This window comes from Hippopotamus amphibius, chromosome 6, assembly GCF_030028045.1.
Source record: "Hippopotamus amphibius kiboko isolate mHipAmp2 chromosome 6, mHipAmp2.hap2, whole genome shotgun sequence".
NCBI lineage: Eukaryota > Metazoa > Chordata > Mammalia > Artiodactyla > Hippopotamidae > Hippopotamus > Hippopotamus amphibius.
In genome coordinates, this window is record NC_080191.1 from 31,382,593 (window position 1) to 31,406,938 (window position 24,346).

The 24,346-nt window shown below is 35.5% G+C and overlaps 1 protein-coding gene and 1 long non-coding RNA gene across 10 annotated transcripts in view; one reads left to right on the top strand and one right to left on the bottom strand.

The window, feature by feature from the left end:
• The window catches only part of TRDN (triadin), a 376,282-nt gene extending 354,844 nt beyond the window's left edge, over positions 1-21,438 (bottom strand). For all 9 annotated transcript variants that reach the window (XM_057739762.1, XM_057739763.1, XM_057739759.1 and 6 more), the window contains exon 1: positions 21,168-21,438. In XM_057739762.1, coding sequence (XP_057595745.1) covers positions 21,168-21,189 — 22 coding nt within the window. In that variant the 5' untranslated portion in view covers positions 21,190-21,438. The remainder of the gene's footprint in view (positions 1-21,167) is intronic.
• Positions 18,829-24,346, top strand: part of LOC130855790 (uncharacterized) — a 43,366-nt gene continuing 37,848 nt past the window's right edge. Inside the window, exons 1-2 of the long non-coding RNA XR_009054375.1 lie at positions 18,829-19,131; positions 19,347-19,551. This is a non-coding gene — a long non-coding RNA (uncharacterized LOC130855790). The remainder of the gene's footprint in view (positions 19,132-19,346; positions 19,552-24,346) is intronic.

Genomic DNA, 24,346 nt, shown 5'->3' on the forward strand with positions numbered 1-24,346 from the left:
GAGAATTACCAAAATATGACATAGAGATAAGATATATGCAAGTGCTGATTGACTTGCTTGGTGCAGGGTTGCCAGAAACCTTCAATTTGTAAAAAATGCAAATTTGTAAAGGGCAATAAAGTGAGGCTCAATAAAATGAGGTATGCTTGTATTCACCCTATGAACTGTCATTATAAATTTTCTGTTGCAGATAAGAAAACTGCATTTCAGAAAGATAGCATGAGTCACATTGTGAGTACAAGGGAGGGCAAGAATTTAAATCTATGACTGTCTGATCTTATACAGGTTTTTCACCAAACATTCTCAATACACAGTGTTGGTAGTCAGTAAGAACAAAAACAGCATCAAGGCTGGCACTCCTTCTGATTGGCATGGGGGGTTCATTTTTATGTCAGTTCCTTTGCTTTATCTGTAAATAAATGTTTGAAATAGCACATCTACACCTTCTCAAAAAATCCTTTTATTTGAAATTTACAAGTTAGAAATGAATAAAAGGCTGGAAAATAATGTACATCATATGGAGAAACATCTTTTTTTTCTTCCTGGCTCTTTCAACTTGTTAAGCAAAAAGCCAAGAACAATGTAAAATTAGTGTTCTAAAGGACAATGGGTCACTATAAAGAGAATGGTGACCTGCTATTTTCAAGTTCAAAAATAGAAGAGGAAATTGTGTTAAATCTTAACAGGAGAGATTTAGGTGAGCACATCTTGACACAAGTATTATTATAAAAATAGCTTTCTAAGGAAAATGTTGAGTACCCTTGCATGGAAATATTTAACCACAAGATAGATATTCATTTTCTCTGACATTTCTTATAGTGTAAGTATATTTCTGCTTAGGGACAGGAGAAAGACTAGAAGTAGTTTCCAGGTGCATAATTTTACAACATGAATAACTCTTGCATTTTATCATGAAATTGCTTGAAATGACCTTGAAACCTGTTTCAACTCTACTTTCTTACAATTCTATTTTATCATTATGACATTTCTTTCTCATCACAGAATTAAAATCAATAACTGAATCCAGAATAAAGGTAAAATTAGATGCACTAAATAACATGGAAAAGTGGTACATTTGGTGAATAATGACCTAAAATAAGTATGAAAGGCAACTGCATCATCCTTCACTTACGGAGATATTAGAAAATGTCAGACACTGAACAAATCTAAGGCTCATATGGTGCCAACACATGTGTGCTAGAAAAAAGACTTATGATTTGGGGATGGTTAAGTGATACCAGAATTTACACAAAGAAAGTCCCGATCTGTATGTATATCAGGAATCATTTCTAGTACCCATTGAAATAAACTTAGAGATTTCCTAGCAGTTTAATAATGTGTTTAAATATTTATTTGCAAGTTTTACGTTTCCTAATTATGATAAGGAATTCAAAACCTATCATCTTAAAGAGAAAACAGTCTCTTTCATCACTAATCAATTAATGTCATCAACATTATTAATCAACTATTTTATCTGCGTAATAACCTCATTTATTCAGTTTGATAGAAACTCTCTTAAAAAAGGTAAGCGTAGAGAGAGCTCACAGTGTGTTATAAAGAGATATGTGTCCAATCATTTTAAAAGTGTGACACCTAAAACCAAACACTCAGTGATATTCAGTAAATATGAATTGGTAGTAATTATTAATTTTTAAGTGTTAAAAAGCACCTAAATAAAAGTTCATGCAATTTGTGTCTCTTTGTAAAATCTAAGTCATCATAAACAACGTAGAAATATCATTAAAGGGTGAAAAAATTGTTTTTAAGTTTTGTCAGGATTGAAACTACTTGGCACGATATACAGATAATAAATATGAGTTGGATGGCACACAAGCAACCCAGCATTATGAACCTTTCCTCTTATAAAGACTCATATACATTCTTTAAATAAAGCACCAAATAAAAAATAAATTAAAAAAATACTTCCTCCTTCTGGTCTTCTCTCACAGGATATCCACTGGTTTATTCACTTCAGCTGAAAATTAGATACTAAAACCCAAAGCATAGTTTTTCTCTAATCACCCCTTAAAATAGATATTACACAAAGTGAGGTCCATGTACAAGCAGCATCCTCATATCCTGGAGCATGTTAGAAATCCAGATTGGTAGGCTTCACCCCAGCCCCACTGAGTCAGAATTAGCCCTTTGACAAGATCCTCAAGTGATTCATACACACATCAAAGTTTGGGAGGCACTGGCTTAGGTGTGTATAAATTACTGCAAACTCTCCACCATTCAAAGAACATACGAATGTCACCATGGGACAATACTTAGCTATTTTTTCTAAATAACCTCAAGTTGACCCTTTTAATATTGATTCAAAGATAAATAAAAAATTTAGAAAAATAAGATGTACTTAAAAATTATTCTAAAGTAAAAATATTACTTGATGCTGACCTTAAGCTACTATTATATTTTAAATTAATGTTTTAAATACATTTATCAAAGAATATCACTCATAATTTTTTATGATATGGTTATCAAATACTTTCTCTTAGTGCTTCATATACAGTGCCTCATGGTCTAGGAACTCAATATCAATTAAAATTAAAACTTTAAATTCACATTTTATTCTCTGCATCACAAGATAAATACATGTATACTTTGTATTTATTCATATGAATTTATACTGTACAAATTCTGTATAAATATTATGTATTTATGGTTTCTCACCACTTACAATTTTGCTTTGCTGTTGCTTTCTTTCCTTTCTAAAAACTGTCCTTTAATATTTATCAACAAAGACACATCCACCAGCATTCTGCCCTTTAATGGGCATTCAATGTCTTCAGGTCAAACTAAGGAAACTTTGTTTTCCTGAAAATCTAACTTTATGTTTACCTAGTTCCAAGTTTTACTTTTCTAACTTTTATTCCTTCAAGAATTTTAATTACTTCATTTTTCATATCTTCTTGAATCCTACCACATGATCACCTTTTTTCTTTAATGAGTTTTATTTGGAAGCTGTTTCAGTACAAAGATTGGGTCAGTAGTTTAACATCTGCAGGAACTTTATGCAAGGATACATTAGAAGTCTCAAACAAAAAAAGGAAAATTTTAAAATCTGAATATAAGAGGAAGAAATATTTATTTTAATTTGAACAGCAAGCAGAGTAATCCCACATCTTTCGCCTATCTCGAACAGATCATGTTTAGCTGACATGACTGTGGGTTCCATGAAATTAATCTCTGACCTGATTTTTTTTTTAAATTGCAGCAGTGTCAGCTTTCTATTAATAGGCTCTTATCCAGCGGAAAATGTACATAGCTTCCTGGTGTGTGCAAACCTGGAAAGGTGAAGGATCCCCATTCCAAAGAAGGGCAAAGTGTCCTGATTTAAGAACCAAGAGAACCTTTTAAAGACATTTACTTTATAATTTTCAAGGCTGTGTGGACAATATGTATTACATATTGTGCGTAGGTGACTAAATATACATATGTGCAAATGCTATTGATTTTAGAAAAAGTCACAGTTCGTGTTTCATAAATGGCATAGAATTGAATGGAAGCAGACTAACTGTAGAGATTTTAAGAAGAAATAAATATTGCACAAATTATAACCCTCTTTCCTAAGATTTTCAATTATCCATTTCTGAAAAATATGAACCAAAATGAAGTGCTTCTCTAAATTTGCTGATTATTAGAGGGAAAATACCATTTACTAGAAAACTCCATTTATTGGAAGGAAAGTCAGCATACATTTCTACAGAAAGAATAACCCAGTTAATCATTAATCTATTGCTAATTGTCCCAATAATGAGCTCTGCAACCTTGAAAAGAGGGCTATTTTTTAGTCTCAGGTTTCTTATACAAAAGGGAGACCTATTTATTATTTAAAAAGTGACTTTAGTAAAAAATTTTGGTGGAAGAAATTTGTAGTTATTCTACGTCAATTTTTATGAGCCCTCTGAAAATTTGTCTCAGTGCATAAGAGATTGTTTCAGTAATCAGATAAACACGGGTATATTAGGTTTCTACTGCTGCCATAACAAATTACCACAAATTCAGTGGCTTAAAATAACACAACTTTATTATCTTAGGGGTCTGTGGCACAGAAATCCATCATGAGTCTCCAGGGAATAAAATCCAGGTATTTGCAGGGCTAAATTCCTTTCTGGAGGCTCTAAGGAAGAATTCATCTCCTTATACTTTCTGGCTTCTACAGGCTACCACATTCCTTGGCTCACGGCCTCTTCTTCCATCTTGAAAGCCAACAGTGGTTGGTCAAGTACTGATATCACATAGCCCTCTGACCGCAGCAAGGAAAGATTCCCCACTTTTAATTTGACTCATATGATTAGATTTAATCCACCCAGATAACACAGGATAATCTCTTTATCTCCAGGTCTCTAATTTAATCACACCTGAATATTCCCTTTTGCCAGGTAAAATAACATGTTCACAGGTTCTGGGGATTAGGGCATGGATGTCTTTGAGGGCCACTGTTTTGCATACCACAACTAATATTCTCTTTGCTATTTATGAATAGACATTTTCTGAGCTTAGGCCTGCTGAATACAGCAAAGTGTTGTGTGGGGATCTTAGACATTGAAAGTTGCTTAAATTTCCTGGCCCACAACCAGGACATCTTTTAAGCACTCTAACCAAAAAAAAATGCCCACTCCCATTTGCAAAATCTCCAAATAGGATGACAATTGAAAATCTGCTTCAGTGAGTGTATTAACAGCAGGAATTTCTTCTCCTTCTCCTCCTTCACATTCTTCTTCCTTTTTCCCATGAACATATCTCCAATAACCAGAACATATTATTGTAATAGTTAACATTCCTTAAATATTTTTGAATAAAAGAATGAATATGTACATAAATGAATGATAAACTTGGAGAGGTATAACAATTATATAATTGCTGAACATCATGTTAAATCTGGCTGAAGGAACTGCACACTGACTATGTTATCTTTATTCAATAGATAGTATAATATAGATTTAATTTTGTAGTCATGTGTAAGATGTATTAGAGATCAGATCACATAGATGTTTATATAGTGTATCTGTTGCTGCATAACAAAATAATTGTTAATTTTGCCCTGAAATCTGCAATTTGGTTAGGGTTCAGCAGGTATGGCATGCCTCTCTTCCACAAGCATCACCTAGGGTGGTTCATCTTTCAAGGCTGGAAAGTTAGTGCTGGTTGTTATCTGAAAGCTCAGCAGGGTTTATTGGCCAAAGGCCTTGTCCCTCTCATTACAGGCCTCTCTTAGGGTGCTTGAACTTTTTTTATAACATGACTTCAAAAGGAAATATCCCAAGAAAGCAAGATGGACATGCCTGGCACTTTTAGGATCTATCATTGGAAATCATATAGCATCACTTTCATTGTATTTTATTTGTTGAGGCTGTCATATAGGTTTGTTTATGTTCAATAGGCATGAAAGTAGACCTAACTTTTCAGTGGAAGAAGAGTCAAGATCACAATATAAGAAAAGCATGTATGGTGGGAAATACTGCTGCTGCCACTTGTGAAAAATACAATGGGACACATATAGAGGTCCAAGTATAAAATGATGGGAGCTTAAATCAAAGCAAGAACAATGGGAATAAAGAAGAAAAGATGGAATCAAGAAATGAAGAATCCAAAGGTTAGAGACTGAGCATATGGGAAAAGACAAAATCCTGTAGGGTCAGAAGAAGAGCTGGTTATGAAAAAGTTCATAAGTTTCATTATGCATATGTTGAACTCTTAGCCTCCATACAGCTTTATTCTCTTCCAGGAAAATAGCTCTAACTTTCTTTGATTTTTTTTTCTCCATCTCCATTCTTCAGATTTCCATAATCGATGAAAAGAATCTTATTATTGCACATAAACATAAATTTATTATAAGAATCCTCAGCTATAGAGTATTAATTTTAAGCCTCTACACTATATGCATGATTTAGATATTTATTTCTAACATAATTATAAGTAATGAGGAACTTGTTTAAAAGTCTATATGTAATTAACTAGTTCTCAAGCTTTAGCATGTGTCAGAATCACCTGAAAGGATTATTAGAACGCAGGTTGCAAGGCCCTGCTCCCACAGTTTATGATTCAGAAAATCTGGGGTGTATATTAGTTAGTAACCTAATTAGAAAGTAGACCTTTATAATGAGTTCTTAGATGATGCTGATGCTGATGCTCTGGTGACCACACTTTGAAAACCACTGATTTAGGATATTGCAACTCATTTGGAATTTTTCCAAAGTTATGTCCACAAAACTTATATGCATTCTTATATTTCGATTCAAAGTAAACAAATTGAAAACTGTGTTGAAAAACAGAAAAGAATTGTATACATAGTACCCATGAATGACCTTCATAATTTTTCACAGAATTTTTTCTCACTTTCGTTTTTAGAGGTAATAAAATATTAGTTATGAGGGTATAAATTCTCTCTTAATCCTTCTTTTGTCACCCATTGAGGCAGAGTTTGGCTTTCTACACCGGTAAAATCTGCTTCCATTAAATTGGAACTAGGATCATTTTTGAGAGTTTCAGCTGACAAAATGAACATGAAATGGATAAAATTAAATTTTATTTATTTATTTATTTATTTATTTAATATTTGGCTGCATTGGGTCTTCATCATTGCGCATGGGCTTTCTCTAGTTGTGGCGAGAGGGAGCTATTCCTCTTATGGTGTATGGGCTTCTCATTGAAGTGGCCTCTCTTGTTGCGGAGCACCAGCTCTAGGCATGCGGGCTTCAGTAGTTGTGGTGCATGGGCTCAGTAGTTGTGGCTCACGGGCTCTAGAGCACAGGCTCAGTACTTGTGCATGGGCTTAGTTGCTCTGGGGCATGTGGGATCTTCCTGGTCCAGGTATTGAACCTGTGTCCCTTGCACTGGCAGGCAGATTCTTAACCACTGCGCCACCAGGAAGCCCCTAAAATTAAATTTCTGAAGCAGACTCCCTTTAAAGACAGGAGGTCCTGATTGAAAAGCAGGAAGAGTAGAAATGGACACTTAAGTCTTGCTTGAATGTGAACAGTAGCAATATCCGAATAAACATCATTAAAGACTAATTAAAGCTTGTGTCCATTGAATAGGAATGTACTAGGAATCTTAGAAAAAGGGAGCCCAACCAGCAAGAATCTGGTCATACTCACCAGTGCCAGTGAGGAGATCAACATGCAGAACCTGGTGAGAATGAGTATTCTAGACAGATGTTTTCTACACCAGCATAAACTGTGAAAACAGGGACTAGTTTTTGTTGTTATTGGCCCAGCTCCAAGCACAATTATTGGCAATGAAGAAGCATAATATCCAATAGACATTTGTAGAATAATCTATTTTTATGCCAGGTTATGCCAGGTCTAAATGTCAATTCTTGAGTTGCTGCTTGTACATTCTCAGATACACTAGGGATTAGTTCTTTTTTTCATTTTAATTTATTTTTTATTGAAGTATATTTGAATTACAATGTTAATTGCTGCTGTACAGCAAAGCGACTCAGTTATACATATATATATATATATGCATTCTTTTTCATATTCTTTTCCATTATGGTTTACCACAGGATATTGAATATAGTTCCTTCCGCTATACAGTAGGACCTTGTTGTTTATCCATTCTATATATACCAGTTTGTATTTGCTAACCCCAAACTCCCAACCCAACCCTCTCCCATTCCCCTTCCCCTGGGCAACCACCAGTCTATTCTCGATGTCCCTGATTCTATTTCTGTTTCATAGATAGGTTCATTTCTGCCATTTTTTAGATTCCACATATAGGTGATATCATATGGTATTTGTCTTTCTCTTTCTGACTTTCTTCACTTTGGTTGATAATCCCTAGTTGCATCCATGTTGCTGCAAATGGCATTATTTCATTCTTTTTTTATGGCTGAGTAGTATTCCATTGTACATATGTACAACATCTTCTTTAGGGGATTACTTCTTTATCTCTGAGAAGTCCTTATATTCTGTTTCTTCTCTCCCTGCTTCTCCAAATACCCATCTTATTTATCTCATAGCACTAGGTTGATTTCTTCTGAAAAACAAGCTGGAGCATTTTTAGCAGATGCCCACTGAGGTCATCCTTTCTCCATGTTTTTCAATTAGATATTTGAATTTGATAAGTTAAATGATAGTATACATGCTACCCAATTTGAGTGAACAAGGTATCTTCTTCATGCCTAATGTACCTTTTTATCACAGAGCATAGCGCCATGAAATAAATATATATTGATAGTAGAAGCATAGAATAACAAAACTAAAAAGAAGAAATGATCATAGTAGTAATGCTCATAATAGCCCCCAATTTAAAAAATTCCAGTAGATCAATAAATTATGACACTCATACCATGGAATATTGTGCAGCAAGAAGAATAACATAAAGTACAGCTACAGACAACAAAACAGATGAGTCATACAAACAGTGTTGAATTAAGGCAGCAAGACAGCATAATACATGTTGTGTGGTTTCATTTATACAAAGAACAAACGTGGCAGAACTAAACTATATTGTTTATAGATGTGGAGGTTATAAAACTATAAAGCGAAGCAAGAAGATTGTTACTTAAAGAGTAAGAATAGTTGTTTCTTACAGGAGAAGGGCTGGAGAAATATGTCTTGATTGGGAAGGAAAGCCAGTGAGAGTCAGTCTGTCAGTGGGCTGATGGGAATATGCTTCAGAGGTGATGGAAGTCTTGTTTTCCGATCTCGGTGTTGGGTTTGTTGATGTTAACTCCATTAATGTTTAGTAATATTATATAAATATGTATGATTTATGCAGCTTTCCGTGTCTATATTTTACAAAAGAATTTTAAAGAAAAAATTAGAAAATTTTAAAAACTATGATGACTCATATTATTTCTTTTAGCACTGAACTGATGAGATGGCTGGTCTTTTGAAAACCAAGTGGAACAGTATTATTCAAAAATTGCCATAGCTATCTAATTGTTTGTTCACCTGTAGATAGTGTTCTTGCGCATTTTGGCTTCTAGATCAGTGTTATGTTACAACATAACTTTAAGTGAGTCCTACATGATTAGAAAACACATTTGCCCTTTTGGTAGTGTAGCAAAGGTTAAGAAAAATATTGGAGGTCCCTAAGCAGACTTAGAATTCAATATGCCACAATGTAGGGTGACTATCACATAAAGAAATGTAATCCACCCTTAAGTTTATAATTTAGCTTCTGTAAAACTATATAAGGCAATTTTGCAAAGTACTGACTTTCAGTTTACCCATCAGAGCTGCTTCCACCTGTGCCTCTCCTCAAATTATGCTGTCACTTCTCAACTCATTAGCTCAAGGACACAGAAAATAAGCCATCACCTTTCACTAATTTTTTTCAAGGGGAAATTGTATTATTCCATTTAGCTGGTGAATCTCTTTGCCCCACACTTCCTTAAAATTACTGTGTTTTTGTCTTTCTACTATAGAATTACAAATAGTAAGTCATGGCAACCAAACATAATTCCTTTTCAGTAAGGATTTCATTCTATTCCAAACAACTTTCTAATCATTGAACTAGATGGCTATCTTTAATATAATAACTCTTAGTTTGTAACTGACTAAAGACTATTAAGAAAATCTTCCTACCAATCCAAATCCTCTATATGGACCTAAAAAGAATCTTCTGTATAAAATTGGAAGATAACTAAGCCAGGAATTTCAAATAATTGAGTACTTTGATGCTAGCTCCTTCACAACTATTAGCACTTTTGCTCATTTTTGTCTTAGATTCTTATTGGTTGTTAAATGGGCTGTGATTTAGCATCTCTATTGCAAAATGTTTGGGATTGTTTGTGCAGTCAAAATTATGGTGAGGGGTGCTACTGTATGTTAATTGTCCAGCAATGTCTGGGAAAGACTTTTTCTGCCCCAAATATCTGTAGAGTGTGTCTTCTCCAGCTTTCATTCCCCAGCATAGATCATGAGGACAAGATATTAATTTAATGAAAATATACCAAATAATTGTTTGCTAAATAAATTAACCTGGACCTTTTAGCATGTAGGTGTTGGTGAAAAACTTATTTGCTTTTCTTTTATGTTCTTGTCCCTTCAGTTAGAAAGGTCTTTCAAGTTTTAAGTTAAGTTCTCCTCCTTTTTAACAGTCCCTGGTCAACCAAGTCCATCTATTCTCCTGCTTCTCAAATTTCCCTGATAATCATATCTCATAACCCTAATTTGTTTATTTGTTATATATTAATTTATTCTCTAGTTGTTTCATATATAAGTATTGTCTACTTTAAATTTGAATAAGAAACCAAAAAAAAACTCTCACAATTTTTATATTTATAATTTTATCTGCATGTTCTTTAAGCAACTTAGAACTTCCAAACTTGTATCATACAGTTATTTACACAATTATTTCATCTTTCCCTGAGTGCTAGATTTATACATATTTCACATTTCACCCTCAGACCTAACAAAGTTACTGACAAAAGAAAATACCCAAAATACATACAAGTAAGTGCTTATTAAGTGAATGAATATCTTTCAGGATGTCAGAAGTTTTGCCTCTCCACATACACAGGTGAATAATAGAGTGATGGGATGAAGATAAGATATCCTGTTCCAAAATACCTGGGTACTGAGAGCCTGTGTCACTTAGAGATAGGGACCCATGCTAGAATCATTCTAGCCAAGACCTACAAGACATTTCAAATCTAGAGAGACTGGGCAGAGACTGAATAGTTAAACCTGTCTACCTAATTCAAGAGATGGCTGAAATGATCTAGCAACTTTCAAAACTGTTATTTCTACTATAACTGTTCCAGTCACTATGAACAAAGTCTCTAGAGGGTTCTGCTAACTTATTGGTTTAACCTAGTCATATCTAGATTAAAGATTCCTGGTCACATCTTCTGAACCTTGGACTAAGGATCATGTCTCTTTATCTTTTCCTTGAAAAAGGCCTTTCCCTAGCATCCTTAAAACCCTCTTGCCTTGCTTCAGTGTTTAAGTCTTGCCTTTACAGGACACCTTGACAAGACCACCGGCCAATAACACTAGTTCTCATAGTACTTAAAACAAAACTGACTATAGAATTAATTCTGTACAGCCGATTTCTCATTATTAACCTGAAGAAACTTAGTGAGTACCTGTCTCACAGTTAGCATTATCGTATTATTTCTTCATGAATTGGAAGTAGTGCTCCACAAATACAAATTAAGCTCAAAGTAGAGTATTTGAGGATCAAAAGCAGCAATGGAAATATAAACAGTGAGAGAACACTTAAATAGGAGGGGAAAAAAAACAGGGATCAGAATAAATAACTAGTTTAAAATAAATCAGGCCCATGAGACATCCAATCTTTTCAATATTATAGCAATAGGGTACCTTAAGAAAAACAGAGGATTTTTACCAAATTTCTTAGCCAGGTAACTCTGTACCTTGGTCATCCTAGGGTTTCATCCCATAGACCACTCATCCTTACCTACCACCCATTTCTTTTTTCTTCATCTCTACATTGATCAAAACTACCCTTGATCTCCTTACCCCCAGCCAGCTACTTCACCTTCCCAACAAAGGCATGTGCACTGCAAATGATCAGAGTCAAGAACAGGACACTATCACTCTAAAGTTATTTGCAGCAAGTTTCAATATGCTCACTAATCATAAGATATATGAACAATAACATGACTTTGTTCAGCCATATTAAACATTCATCACTCATAAATCTCAACTGAAGTCAAATGTTTTTAAATCTGTCCAGTCTTAGTTTTTCTCTTTCCTGCTTGTTTTTATTTTTATTTTTTTAATTTTTTTTATTATTATTATTTTTTTGGGGGGGTACACCAGGTTCAATCATCTGTTTTTATACACATATCCCCGTATTCCCTCCCTTCCTTGACTCCCCGCCCCAGTCCTCTAAGGCATCTTCCATCCTCCAGTTGGACTCCCTTTGTTATACAACAACTTCCCACTGACTATTTTACAGTTGGTAGTATGTATATTTCTGTGCTACTCCCTCGCTTCGTCCCAGTTTCCCCTTCACCCCCTGCCCCCTCCCATACCTCGAGTTCTCCAGTCCATTCTCTGTATCTGCTTCCTTGTTCTTGTCACTGAGTTCAGCAGTACCATTTTTAGATTCCATATATGTGAGTTAGCATACAATATTTATCCTTCTCTTTCTGACTTACTTCACTATGTATGACAGATTATAGTTCTATCTACCTCATTACATATAGCTCCATCTCATCCCTTTTTATAGCTGAGTAATATTCCATTGTATATATATGCCACATCTTCTTTATCTATTCATTTGTTGATGGGCATTTAGGTTGCTTCCATGTCCTGGCTATTGTAAATAGTGCTGCAATAAACATTATGGTACAAGTTTCTTTTGGGATTATGGTTTTCTTTGGGTATATGCCCAGGAGTGGGATTACTGGATCATATGGTAGTTCTATTTGTAGTTTTTTAAGGAACCTCCAAATTGTTTTCCATAGTGGCTGTACCAGCTTCCATTCCCACCAACAGTGCAGGAGAGTTCCCTTTTCTCCACACCCTCTCCAACATTTGTGGTTTCCAGACTTTGTGATGATGGCCATTCTGATTGGTGTGAGGTGATACCTCATTGTGGCTTTGACTTGCATTTCTCTGATGATGAGTGATGTTGAGCATCTTTTCATGTGTTTGTTGGCCATCTGTATGTCTTCTTTGGAGAAATGTCTATTTAGGTCTTCCGCCCATTTGTGGATTGGGTTATTTGCTTTTTTGGTATTAAGCTTCGTGAGCTGCTTGTATATTTTGGAGGTTAATCCTTTGTCCGTTGTTTCATAGGCAATTATTTTTTCCCATTCTGAGGGTTGCCTTTTCCTGCTTGTTTTTAAATCTACTAAATTTGAGTCAGGGACCTTGTGTTATTCTTCTTCACGCCCCCACTGTCTGGCATTCAGCCTCGTATGTAATATGTGCTAAAATATCAATTACAACTGAGCTTTTGACATGACTTATTGCTTTATAAATCAATGCATAGGTTGGTAATTAATACATAGAGTCTAAAACTGTGTTATATTTCAAATGAATGCATTTTGTTTGCTTTTCTCGAAATGCAACACCTAATACTTCTGCAGATTTAAATTCACAAGCTTGGAGTTTTACCATCCTATGGTAACTTATAGATTTTACACTACACTCTTTCTCCCCCAGGCAATTATACATAAGTTAAATAAGAATAACCACAGACAAAAATAATATCTCTAGCACTGAATGTCAAAGAGTGTCACTTAATATTTGCCATTTTTGTCTTGACATTGTATCAAATGTCTACCACAAACAAAAAATTCTCTTAATCACATGATGATTTTATTTTAAAAGGCATCAATAAATCTTCCAGGGAAATCTTGCTAAAAATGTATTTTGAAAGTGTTATAAATAAGTGGAAACGGATTCTTTCACATCCACATGCGTACCAATGCTGCAAACATTTTTAAAACAAAATTTTAAATATTAAGAGCTCTTTATTCCTTTAGTTTTTCTCAACATTTCAGTAACCTGTGTCACAGAGAGGAAAATGATACAACAAATGATAGCAAGGATGAAACAGGTCTATCACAGTGAGTTCCAGCCTCATGCCCTGTGGAAAACACCCGAGTTGCCCCTGTACAATGCCGGTTGCTGAACAGGAATGATCTTTATTCTTCTAGGTTAAAAGATTGTATCTTTAACTTGTTTAAGGAAAGACCGCATGCCCCAGCCCCTGCCACAGAAACTAAGTTAGGAACTATCTAAATGATATAAATTTAAATGTAATATTTAAGTACTGTATAAGGGGGACGAACTCTGTGGTTTATGAGGAAACAGCTCATTTACATACCAAAGGATCTCTCAAAATCGTAAATTCCATGAGCCTTTGACAGCTTGACTCCAGGCATGGAGATGTGGAGATGTTTGATGTTTAGAGAGCATAACTTGTACAGAGAGAAGCAGGACTTTATTCATTACACATTTGCCAAGGATATTCTTTTTAACTTCCTTTGAAGATGGAAAATACTATCTTTTTGGACCAGGAAGTTCATCTATCTCTGCATAACCCTCACTTGGGGCAATACATGTTTATGTGACATTCAAATAAGCACTTCCTATCAGAAATTATGCATGGCACTCATATTACCCAGAGAAATAAGAAATGGGGACAGCAAAAAACTTAACTTTGCTGGATCTTCCTAGAACTTTAAGTTGAACAAAACCTGAACTCCATAAACTTGGAATTATTGTATGATGTTAATACATAGTTACCAGATGAAGTTTTTTCCCTAATTTGCTCTTTTTAAATGTGTTACTTTAAATAATATGCATTTTTAAAATATATTAAGCATGTCCCCAAAGGGTCTCTTTTTATTTGAAGGAAGAAAAGAAAATAATAATGCTTTAAACTCTATAACTGTAAAACTAAAAGCTTAGCTGGAAAATCTAAACTGACTATGGGTTGTCTTTCAAATTGATATATTCAACCCAAAGGTCAATGTGGATGATTTTAAAATTGCTTAGTTGCACCATTTTAGGTTTCTCTCATATTAAACATTGTTAACTGATTAAAAATTAATGCAAACAGCATTGGAGGCTTTAACTCTCTAAGGATTCCTAAGCCTTTAGAATAATAGCTGGAGTAGCCTCAATTCATTTTTGCATTGTAAAAGTGGCATGCTTTTTAAATTATAGTCACAATGATGACCAAAAATAAATAGGAAAAAACAAGAACATATTTAAGCTGACAAACAGAACTGAGTACTGCGTGCTTAGGGGTGGGCAGGGGCAAACAGCCAGTATTACAAATAATAACACAAGCTGCAAGGAAAAGCTTCTCAATGAAACCCAACTAGAGCGAACCCTGCAAAGATATATTTTCTGTCTACTTTCACTACCAATTTTGCATCATGGATGCTTTGAACGACTAAAAAATACATAATTTGCCAATTAGCACAATAGTGTAAAAGTTGGAAAATTTCCTCTGGTCCTATTATTCACTATTAACCAAGGTTAACCAACTAGTTCACGGCCCCTCCCACATCACCTATGGTTAAGTAGGGAAGCTAGTGCTTAAACAGGAGTTCTGACTTGAAACTCCACACACTTTCTACTCTATCACACTGTCTTTAATTGTTTTAAGGCTGCCCTCCCTCAGCTCTGCACTACTTTTTCTCTCTGATTTTTAATAAACTATATAGGCTACTGGTTTTCACACTCTGTTTTTCTTCTCTTTTCTAAATTCAACTTGAGCAGTGAAGAAGAGGTTGTTTTGTGTCGGACTGATCAAGTTTATGTGAAATCTGCCTTTCAGCCTTTCAGAATTTCTGTGATATTTAAAAGACATTCATGCAAGACTATGGCACTTAATATCCTGACAATAAGGGGACTTCCTAGGTGGCGCAGTGGTAAAGAATCCGCCTGCCAATGCAGGGGACACGAGTTCGAGCCCTGCCCTGGGAAGATTCCACACATGCCACGGAGCAACTAAGCCCGTGTGCCGCAACTATTGAGCCTGTCCTCTAGAGCCCGTGAGCCACAACTACTGAGCCCATGTGCTGCAACTATTGAAGCCCACACGCCTAGGGCCCGTGCTCCATAACAAGAGAAGCCACTACAGTGAGGAGCACCACAATGAAGAGTAGCCCCTACTCTCCTCAACTAGAGAAAGCCCGTGCGCAGCAACGAAGACCCAACGCAGCCAATGAATAAATAAATTTATAAAAAAAAAGAAAAAAAAATCCTGACAATAAACATGATGTCCCTGACCATAGCAATTTTTTAGGACTATTTTCCTTGCATCATATTGATTCCTTAGGTTTTTAATTTCTCCTTAGGTTTTCACATGGACCATCTCAAAAATGATCTGTTGCTCACTAATGTCTCCAATTAATGTCACTAATAATACTGAGAAATGTTACAAAACTAAGCAAAAGATTCCTACCATTATAATGAACATATTTGAAAATCATTATTTCTTTGTCTGTCGTTACAAATGTAAAGTAGATTTCTGGACCCCTCTGTCTAATATGAGCATTTTTGGTTTCCATTTCAGTAACTACAGGCTGTTCAATTAGGGGGTAATTTGCACTTATGAATAAATTTGGTAGCCAGTAGAGTCACTGACCTTATATGTATTACAAAAATTTTTTTCTTAAAATTATTTACTTTACTGAAAACATCAGCTCTGTTCTTTTTTTTTTTCCCTAACTCTTTATTATGGAGCAGCTTGAATATTTACAAAAGTAGACAGAAAATTATAATGAAACTCCACGTACCCATCATCAGTCCCAATGTAATCAATTTGTGGCCAGTGCTACCCCACTCACACCTCATCTATTTTCTTCACTGGCATACTATGTAGAAGCAAATCTCAAGCATCATATCATCTCATCCATATTTGAGTGCGTGTATCTTGAAATAATAATTAGTTTTAAAACATAACCACAATATTATTATCCCACTATAAATATCATCTAACATCCAGAATCTATCAAATTTCCAATTATTTTACAGATTTTTTTAAAGTTTGTTGAATTATGATCTAACTATTCTACACTTTGTAACGGGTTGCTCTGTTTTCACATTTCTTTTAATCTATAGGATTCCTTGGCATCTCTTTATGTTCCTAGTAACTTATTTGAAGGAACTGGGTGGTTTGTGCTGTAGAGGTTACCATAGCCTGGATTTTGCTGACTGCATAGTATGGTGTAGTTTGTAACATATTCCTCACCCTTCTATTTCTTGAAAATTCAAGCCTGTGTTATTTTTCTTTCATTGGTTTTCTTTTCTATTTTTCTTTTGCTTTTTACCCCTTTTTTGTTTTTGAGTCAGAAGTGTCAGTTCTAGATATAGTGTTTGTTTGTTTGTTTGTTTTTCTGCTTATCGCATTCTTAGATATCATCTTAATGGTTGGTTATGTTTTGCCTTATATTTCACCAACATTTTGCCTTTTTGTGGCTTCCAAACTTTTATCCATGGGTCTTTGCCCTCTAGTGCTACATAATGAAAAATTCCAATCTTAAAGGACCTGAGCACAAGTCTTTTCATTTCACTGTGCCTCTTACAATCGTGGTCCTCCTCCTCTGAATGCACTGGCTTGTCAATGTCAATTTTAAAATGCGTTCTTGGAGCTAAAAAACGATATTCTGTATGTGGTCGTTGCTTCTCTTGATTAGGAGAACATAACCCAGATTAAGCTTTGAACCTAGTGCTTCATCCTTTTCCTCCTCCCCCACCCCCAAGTCATCTCCACTGAGGCCAGAGTAGCCACTCTTGGTTTTGGCAAGATAAACACAGATATGTAGACTGTATCTTCTCCTTGTCTTAATTTCATCATCTGTTGCTCTGGGTAATTTAACTCGTGCATAGTTGTTAAACATTCTGGCTGTGAATTTTTAAAATCTTTTTTTCAAGAGAGAAAAAATGGGTACTCTTATGCAAAGCAGTGCAGTGCATAAAATAAATGACAGTTTTTGCTCTAAAATCTGAACATCAAATCCTCTCAAATGTTTGTTACAGAAGCAGTAAGATGTGGATAAAGTAATAGGAAAGAATTCTGTACATAGTACAATAACCCTTCTGAACGCTGAGGTTGTGTAACAGTTTAGAAGCTGAGAGTTTGACTCCCTCCTCCAACTTGAAGGAAAAAAAAAGAATTTCCTTTAACTAAGTGTTCTAGTAAATGCTAATTTAATTGTACATAGGATCTCTTCCAATTTGAATCTATTGCATAAAAATTTGTATTTTCCTATATTCTGGAGGTGTTTGGACCCAGAGAACACAATTATATGAATGTTACTATAAAGCATAATTTGACTGTGTGTTAGTTTATTGGTGATTTACCCAACATTACCTATTTTACCAACTTTTTAAAAATTCTCCATGTTTTCAACAAAGCTATTAAGAATTAACTAAACTTTATACTTTGTCATCAAAATTACTCAAAAGTTATTTTTACATAGTGATATATGCTGTCAAATAGATGCTGAAATTGGTAGTTGAAAGTTCATATGAACCTCAGAAGGGGGAGCTAACTTTGGCACCTGTCTAGGAATAACTGGGCCTCTGGAAAGAAGGCAGAAGGCTATTTATAACTCTAAACTTTAGCAGTATTTGAGTCAGATTCAGTCTGGGGCTTGATCTAACCTACCCGATGTAGCAGGGGCCAAACCAGAATAGGGGTCTAGTATAGGTCCCTTCAACCTCGGAGTTAACACCAGGCTAACGATTAGTCTCACACAACAAAAGGAAGAATTCAACATGACTCTGCAGTAAGAGATCTGGGTGTGAATCCTAGCTACACTATATACAGCTGTGGGAATTCAGGCAAATTTCTAACCTGTCTAAATCTCAGCTTCCTATCCTCAAAATCGCAATAATAACAGTACTGATCTCATTTTGCTGTCCTGAGGATTAAATGGTCATATTACAAGCTTAGCATTTGACACAGAGTGTCTTCTGAATACATGTGAGCTGTTATTACCATCATCTTTATTAACATATCATAGCTAGAACCAAGGATATTGTTTCCCTAAAGTCCTTTGGGCTTTAACGTTGTTCTAATTTTAGTTCATCGGCTGCTCTGTACCTGAAACACAATTCCACATCTAACATGACTTCCTTTCTTCTGTCAGATGAAGTAATCCAGCTTGGAACATGCAGTGAAAATCTACGTGAGGAACTCAGTAAGGTGTACAGATAAGCTGTGCAGTATAGTTGAGTAAGCGCCACAACAAACATGAACTCTATCCTCAGACCTCCCCCAATTATCAGTGATCACAAGAGAGTCATAGAATCTCCATGACCTTCAGTTTTATAAAAATTGAGGTGAAGACAGTGGACTTAAGCTTTCTAAGGGGTTATTCCAGCTCTATCTTAAGTACTACAAGCTGTTTGCTTGCTTTGTGACCAATGGATGAGAAGAATAATCAGTATATGTCTAAGGTTACTGATGCAGGGCTTACATTTCAATAATGTGTCCAACTGGTGGCAAAAGAAATATAAAAGATGAAAGAATATTCCAGATTGATGGAACAACTTGTACCAAGGCCCTGCACAAGAGTACACCCCTTATAAAAGACGGAAAGAAGGCTATTGTAGCTGGGGCACAAAAAGTGAGAATCATGAAGACAAAATGAAAAGCGTGTAGTAGAGCCACATGCAAGAAATTTTGGATGACTGCAGAGAATGACTATGGTACTAACCTTAAAAGGTAAGCTCATCTGAGTTACTCTAATTATCATTTGAGAAATATGATTAATAAAGCATTCCAGAAAAGGAAAAAAGTACGTAACTAATGTAATGTTCAGATGACACAGATCCTATGAACTATTAAGGCCAGGGAATAGGAAACGCCCATCACCTAGGAACTAGGTGGAGTTTTTACATTTTTAATTCATTACTAATTCAATGATTTTTTTTCAATAGTTGACAACAAGAGGTCTTCCAAGAACCCTTTAAACTCTTCATGGGGAGAAGACAGAAACATAAGTTCTATTCTGTAATCGGGAATTTTCCGGTAAAAACATGTATGAAACAAGTGTGAATGTCTACAGAGCATAATCCACAGGCAAGTGAAAAATGTTTTGGCCAAGTGACCCAAATCAGCTAGAAGTTCACGCCCCATGCAGAGGTAAGGAAACATGTTCACAGGTATCTTAATAATCTGTGCAGGGCTAAGTGAGACATTTTTGTAGACCACTACGTTTAAGAGAATCTAAAGGTCACATGATGCAGAATATCTAAGATCTAAGAAAAAATGCTATTTATATTTAGTTAGCAAATTCTGAACTAAAATTGGTAAAGAGTAAACCTGATATCCTCTTAGAGAAATGAAAAAACACAAACTAGATTTAAGAGATCTGGCTTCTAATCTTAGCAATGCTGTGGTTTTGAGCAAGTCTCCAGACATCTGAGTTATAGTTCCTATTTCTGCAAAATGGAGATAATAATGCTAACTTAATTGAATTGTGTGAGGTTTAAATAAGTACACACACATGAAATCCTGAGCAAAATACTTGATACCTAGAAATCTCTCAGTAATTATTTCTATTAATTTGGGGTGCTAGGCTAAATTTCTTAGTGGAAGGTCCAAATAAGACAATTCTTTTCATAAATAGTGACTGAAAATCTTAAACTCTGAAATGCTCATGTGCCCATGCTAATGTCTACCCAAAAAGCCAAAACCACACATCCTCTTTTTCAGTTGTCTGGTTAAAAACAAACCAGCTCAGCATTAGACTTGGAAGCTGTGGAGAGTACCACCTGTCTGATTTGCTTATAGCTGTCAGAAGCAAATTTTAGATCCACCTCCCAAATTTTTACCCCAACTAGAACTGGATTGTGTCTGTATTCAAAATGCTTTAGTTGTTTTAAAGAATCTTTTTATTCTAACAACAACAAAATATATATTATTACCTATGTACATATATTTTGCATATAGTATATTTGGGTGGATTGATTACAATCATGGTCGAATAATAAAAATGTTTTAAGTTGTGGTATATACCTTTTCCAAATAAGCATTAAAACAGAAAATGTTTAATATAGATTCATCATGTAGAGGTAAAAAACATGAGTGTGTGAAAAGAATCAGAATCAAACCCTTAATTACTCTATTTTTAAAATCATACTGATTTACAGTGATTTTGTGCAATTCCAAACCTTGTCTCTGAATACCCACCAACGTACATACAAATTTTTTAGGCATATAAATCTTATATATATATGTGTGTGTGTGTGTGTGTGTGTGTGTGTGTGCATATTTATATACTCGAGTTAGAAAGGAAAACAAATTTAAGATCTCCAATATGATATATCATAAAGCAAAAATGCTCAAAATTAGTTCTCTAAGTTTAAACATTAAATGCGACATTTTGAGTTCATCCTGGTCTCCAGCCTTGCATGCAAACCTTGTAATTTTTGCTAGGTAAGATATCAGCCCTAACATTACATGACCATAGCTATTTATAGAGGTGTGGGTGACAACTGTGTACTAGTGGGGCCTTTGGTGTCGCAAAGAGCTGTTTCTACATGCAAAATTTCAGAGAAACCACTTTTCACTCCCCAACGCACAGATCTGCCAGCCTCTCAAGCTCCCAAACCCACTTCTCTGATCCCATATAGAATCACTGATCAAGATAACTACCTAAAAGCAGCGTTTTAAGAGGACACATTGACCATCAATGGGACTGTCAATTTCCACCTTCGTTTTTCTTAGTTGATACTATTGGAAAATTCTAGCAATACCTTCAGCCGTGATCTCAGTCATGGTGGTTGGAAAGGCAGGCAAAAATTCCGGTCAAGTGGCACTTTGCAGAATACTTTAGGATTGGAGAACTCTGATAGGGGGCTCTGTGTGAAAGCGTGAGGGCTCTTCGTTTTCCTGGCTGTTTCTGCTGCTCCTTTGTTGTCCTGTTGAACTTCCTCTCTTCTCTGCAGAGTTCTCCCCCTGGAAACAACCTGAGCCCTTTCCAAGCAGCACTTGTGGCTCAGGCAGAAGTATCAGCTTCGAACAAAAATAGCTTCATCTCCCTAGGACTCCTCAGCACTTTTTTTTTTTTTTCTGGCACTCTAAGGGGAACACACACACACACACACACACACACACACACACACACACGCACGCCAACTCTCCAGCCCCAAAGAGAGATAGGCCAGGAAAAAAAAAAAAGGCAAAGGAACCAAAAAGTACTGTCTAAGCCCTCACAGTTTCCCTAAGATAATTATAGATTTGGGGGTCTATGTCAGAAAACATGAAATAAAGTGTTGAACGTAATCTTATCCGTGATAGCTCAGATTTATTCTTAGTGCCCTTAATGCTCAGAACATTCCTCATCCCCTTATTTGGTGTGGGGAGGGTCCTGTAATCTCTACCAGAGGCAAAGGGGAGGAGATCCTTGTCATTTTCTCCAAGTTGATTCCCCATTGGTCTAAATCTACTTAGCAAGTGCAGTTATTTATACAGGGCTACACTTAAAGTTGCAACTATTAAATCCTGAAGATTTCTTGTAGGAGATTAAGATTTTCCAAACACTGTCCAATAAGAAATATGTAATGTGAAGTTATATTGACACTTGAGAACTGGTGAATTATTGTATTTTTCATTCTTTTTAATGTCTTCATGAAAACAAAATACCTTGATTTATCTATGCAATAAAAGAAAGAAAGGTGGTATAAAGTTTAGAAGTCCACAGCTCATACTGTAATATAAGATTTCAACTTTCCTCTACCTCAACTTCAAAAAAATAAAATAAAAAAAGATCACAGCAGCTAACAATTAGCCAAATTGGCTGATTAGCATTTCACCTTCCCACTACTAGACAGGTGTTAATGAGCAGAGAAATATTCAATAGTTGGCAGTTAGAAGGAGAAGGAGAATCAAAGGGCATTGATAATCACAAACTCTAGGCAATCTGTGAATGATCAGGGAGGGGTTGACTACTCTTATCTTTTATTTTATTCTCATATGCAACCTAACAAATGTTTGCGGTTTAAACTTTTAGCCTTAACTTGCTGCCTTTGGTTGCCAGAACCTCTTGAATTTGCATGGTACTTCAGAGATCAGAAAGCAAAGTCGCGCATGTGGTTTTAATATTTGAGACACAGAAGCGTGCTACAACTATTTCCGCTGCCTCTGTGTTGGCAGCTCTGTATTTATTTGCTACCCCTGTTCCTACAATAGGAAGTGTTCATACACCAGCTGAATAAATGGGTTAGGAAGTAAGCAATCTTAATTCAAAAAAGAGGAAATAATTCTAGGTAACACTCATGATTTATACAAGATCCTACACCTAAGGCTGGGCTTGAGACTTCTGACTACAAGTCTGACATTTTTCCCAAGAGGTGAGACTTTGTTGCAGACACTGCCATTTGCAGATAAAGGGGATAAAAACAAATTAGGTCCACCAATGCATGAAAAGATGTGAACTCCTTGCAGCATCCCCTGGAGCACAGGGTTGGTGCCTACTTTTTAAGGTGGAGAGGAGGTAGCCTAAAAGCAGAGCTCTCCTCACTTTGCCCCCAAAGGCATTTCCATTCAGTATCACCACAGTGTTTCCAATTTGAAGAAAACGTGCTTTGAATCTCCATTTGCCAGTCACTTTCATAGTCTTTCACTATAGTTAACTGATGAAATAGTAATTCCTTATGTAACTCATTAAGAACTTATATTAAAAGGTTGAAACAAGACTGGAGAGCAAGACCAGTGACTGATGTTACTCTTAAATCCCCAATCACTAATTTCATGTCATTCATACTAGAAGGAAAAATATTCCAGCTAAACATGTTTACAGGATAAGTTTTTAACCCATTTATTGGATGAATTGGTGAATTTCCTTAGACAGTAAGAAATCAGTATGTTTCTCATTTTGAAAAGTTACTAGAACTCTTTCAAATCACTTGAAACCCAATTCATAAAATACGTCTTTGAATTTCAAATGGAACTCTGAGACACTTTCCAAAATGAAGCAACTGACATTCTTCTAAGGCTACACATCTTTCTTCAGGACATTCAAAGAACCAATTATTATAAACAATAAATATGCCTTTCCTCATTTTTTTGGTCTTCTTCATTTTATTTTTTTTATTATTTTTGGGGGGTACACCAAGTTCAATCATCTGTTTTTATACACATATCCCCATATTCCCTCCCTTTCTTGACTCCCCCCCCCCCGAGTCCCCCCCACCCTCCCCACCCCAGTCCTCTAAGGCTTCTTCCATCCTCCAGTTGGACTCCCTTTGTTATACAACAACTTCCCACTGACTATCTATTTTACAGTTGGTAGTATGGTCTTCTTCATTTTTAACAGGTACTCACTTTAAAAGGACCTCATCAATTCATTGAGATCCTTCAATATGACCAAAAAGCGGTGGTTCTCTCTTCTCAGTCACAGCTTCTGATGTACTTTCACATTTTCCATTGCTGTAGGATCAGCACAGACAGGCTTATTCTGGTTTTGCATATGGAAACATTTGCTCCTGTATGCATTATTAACTGACCTGGTCTTTATAAGTCAATGGCAAACCATGAAAGTTTGTTCTCCTAGTAAATGTTCCATTTAGTCCGAGCTGCTTATTCAACCTGATTATACTGATCATTACGCCTTGTGATTTTCACTAGATATTCTAAATATTCAAGTTAGCAGCCAAAAACATTCATTCTTAGAGCATTTAAAAAAAATCTGGCTGCTCTGTCAGCTATTATCAAAACTAACAATCAGTAAGACATATTCTGTATTTGACTATGAACAAGATATTTTCATCCACACTGAATTTCAGAATGTAAAAAGATTCAGGAGGCAAGGAGAGAAGTTTTTTGATGATTTTTGGTTTCCACCAAAATTAATCATAAAATAAAACAAATATTTTTTAAAATTTAATTATTTTAAGACCATACTACATTGTTTTCTTCAGTGCCAATTTATGTT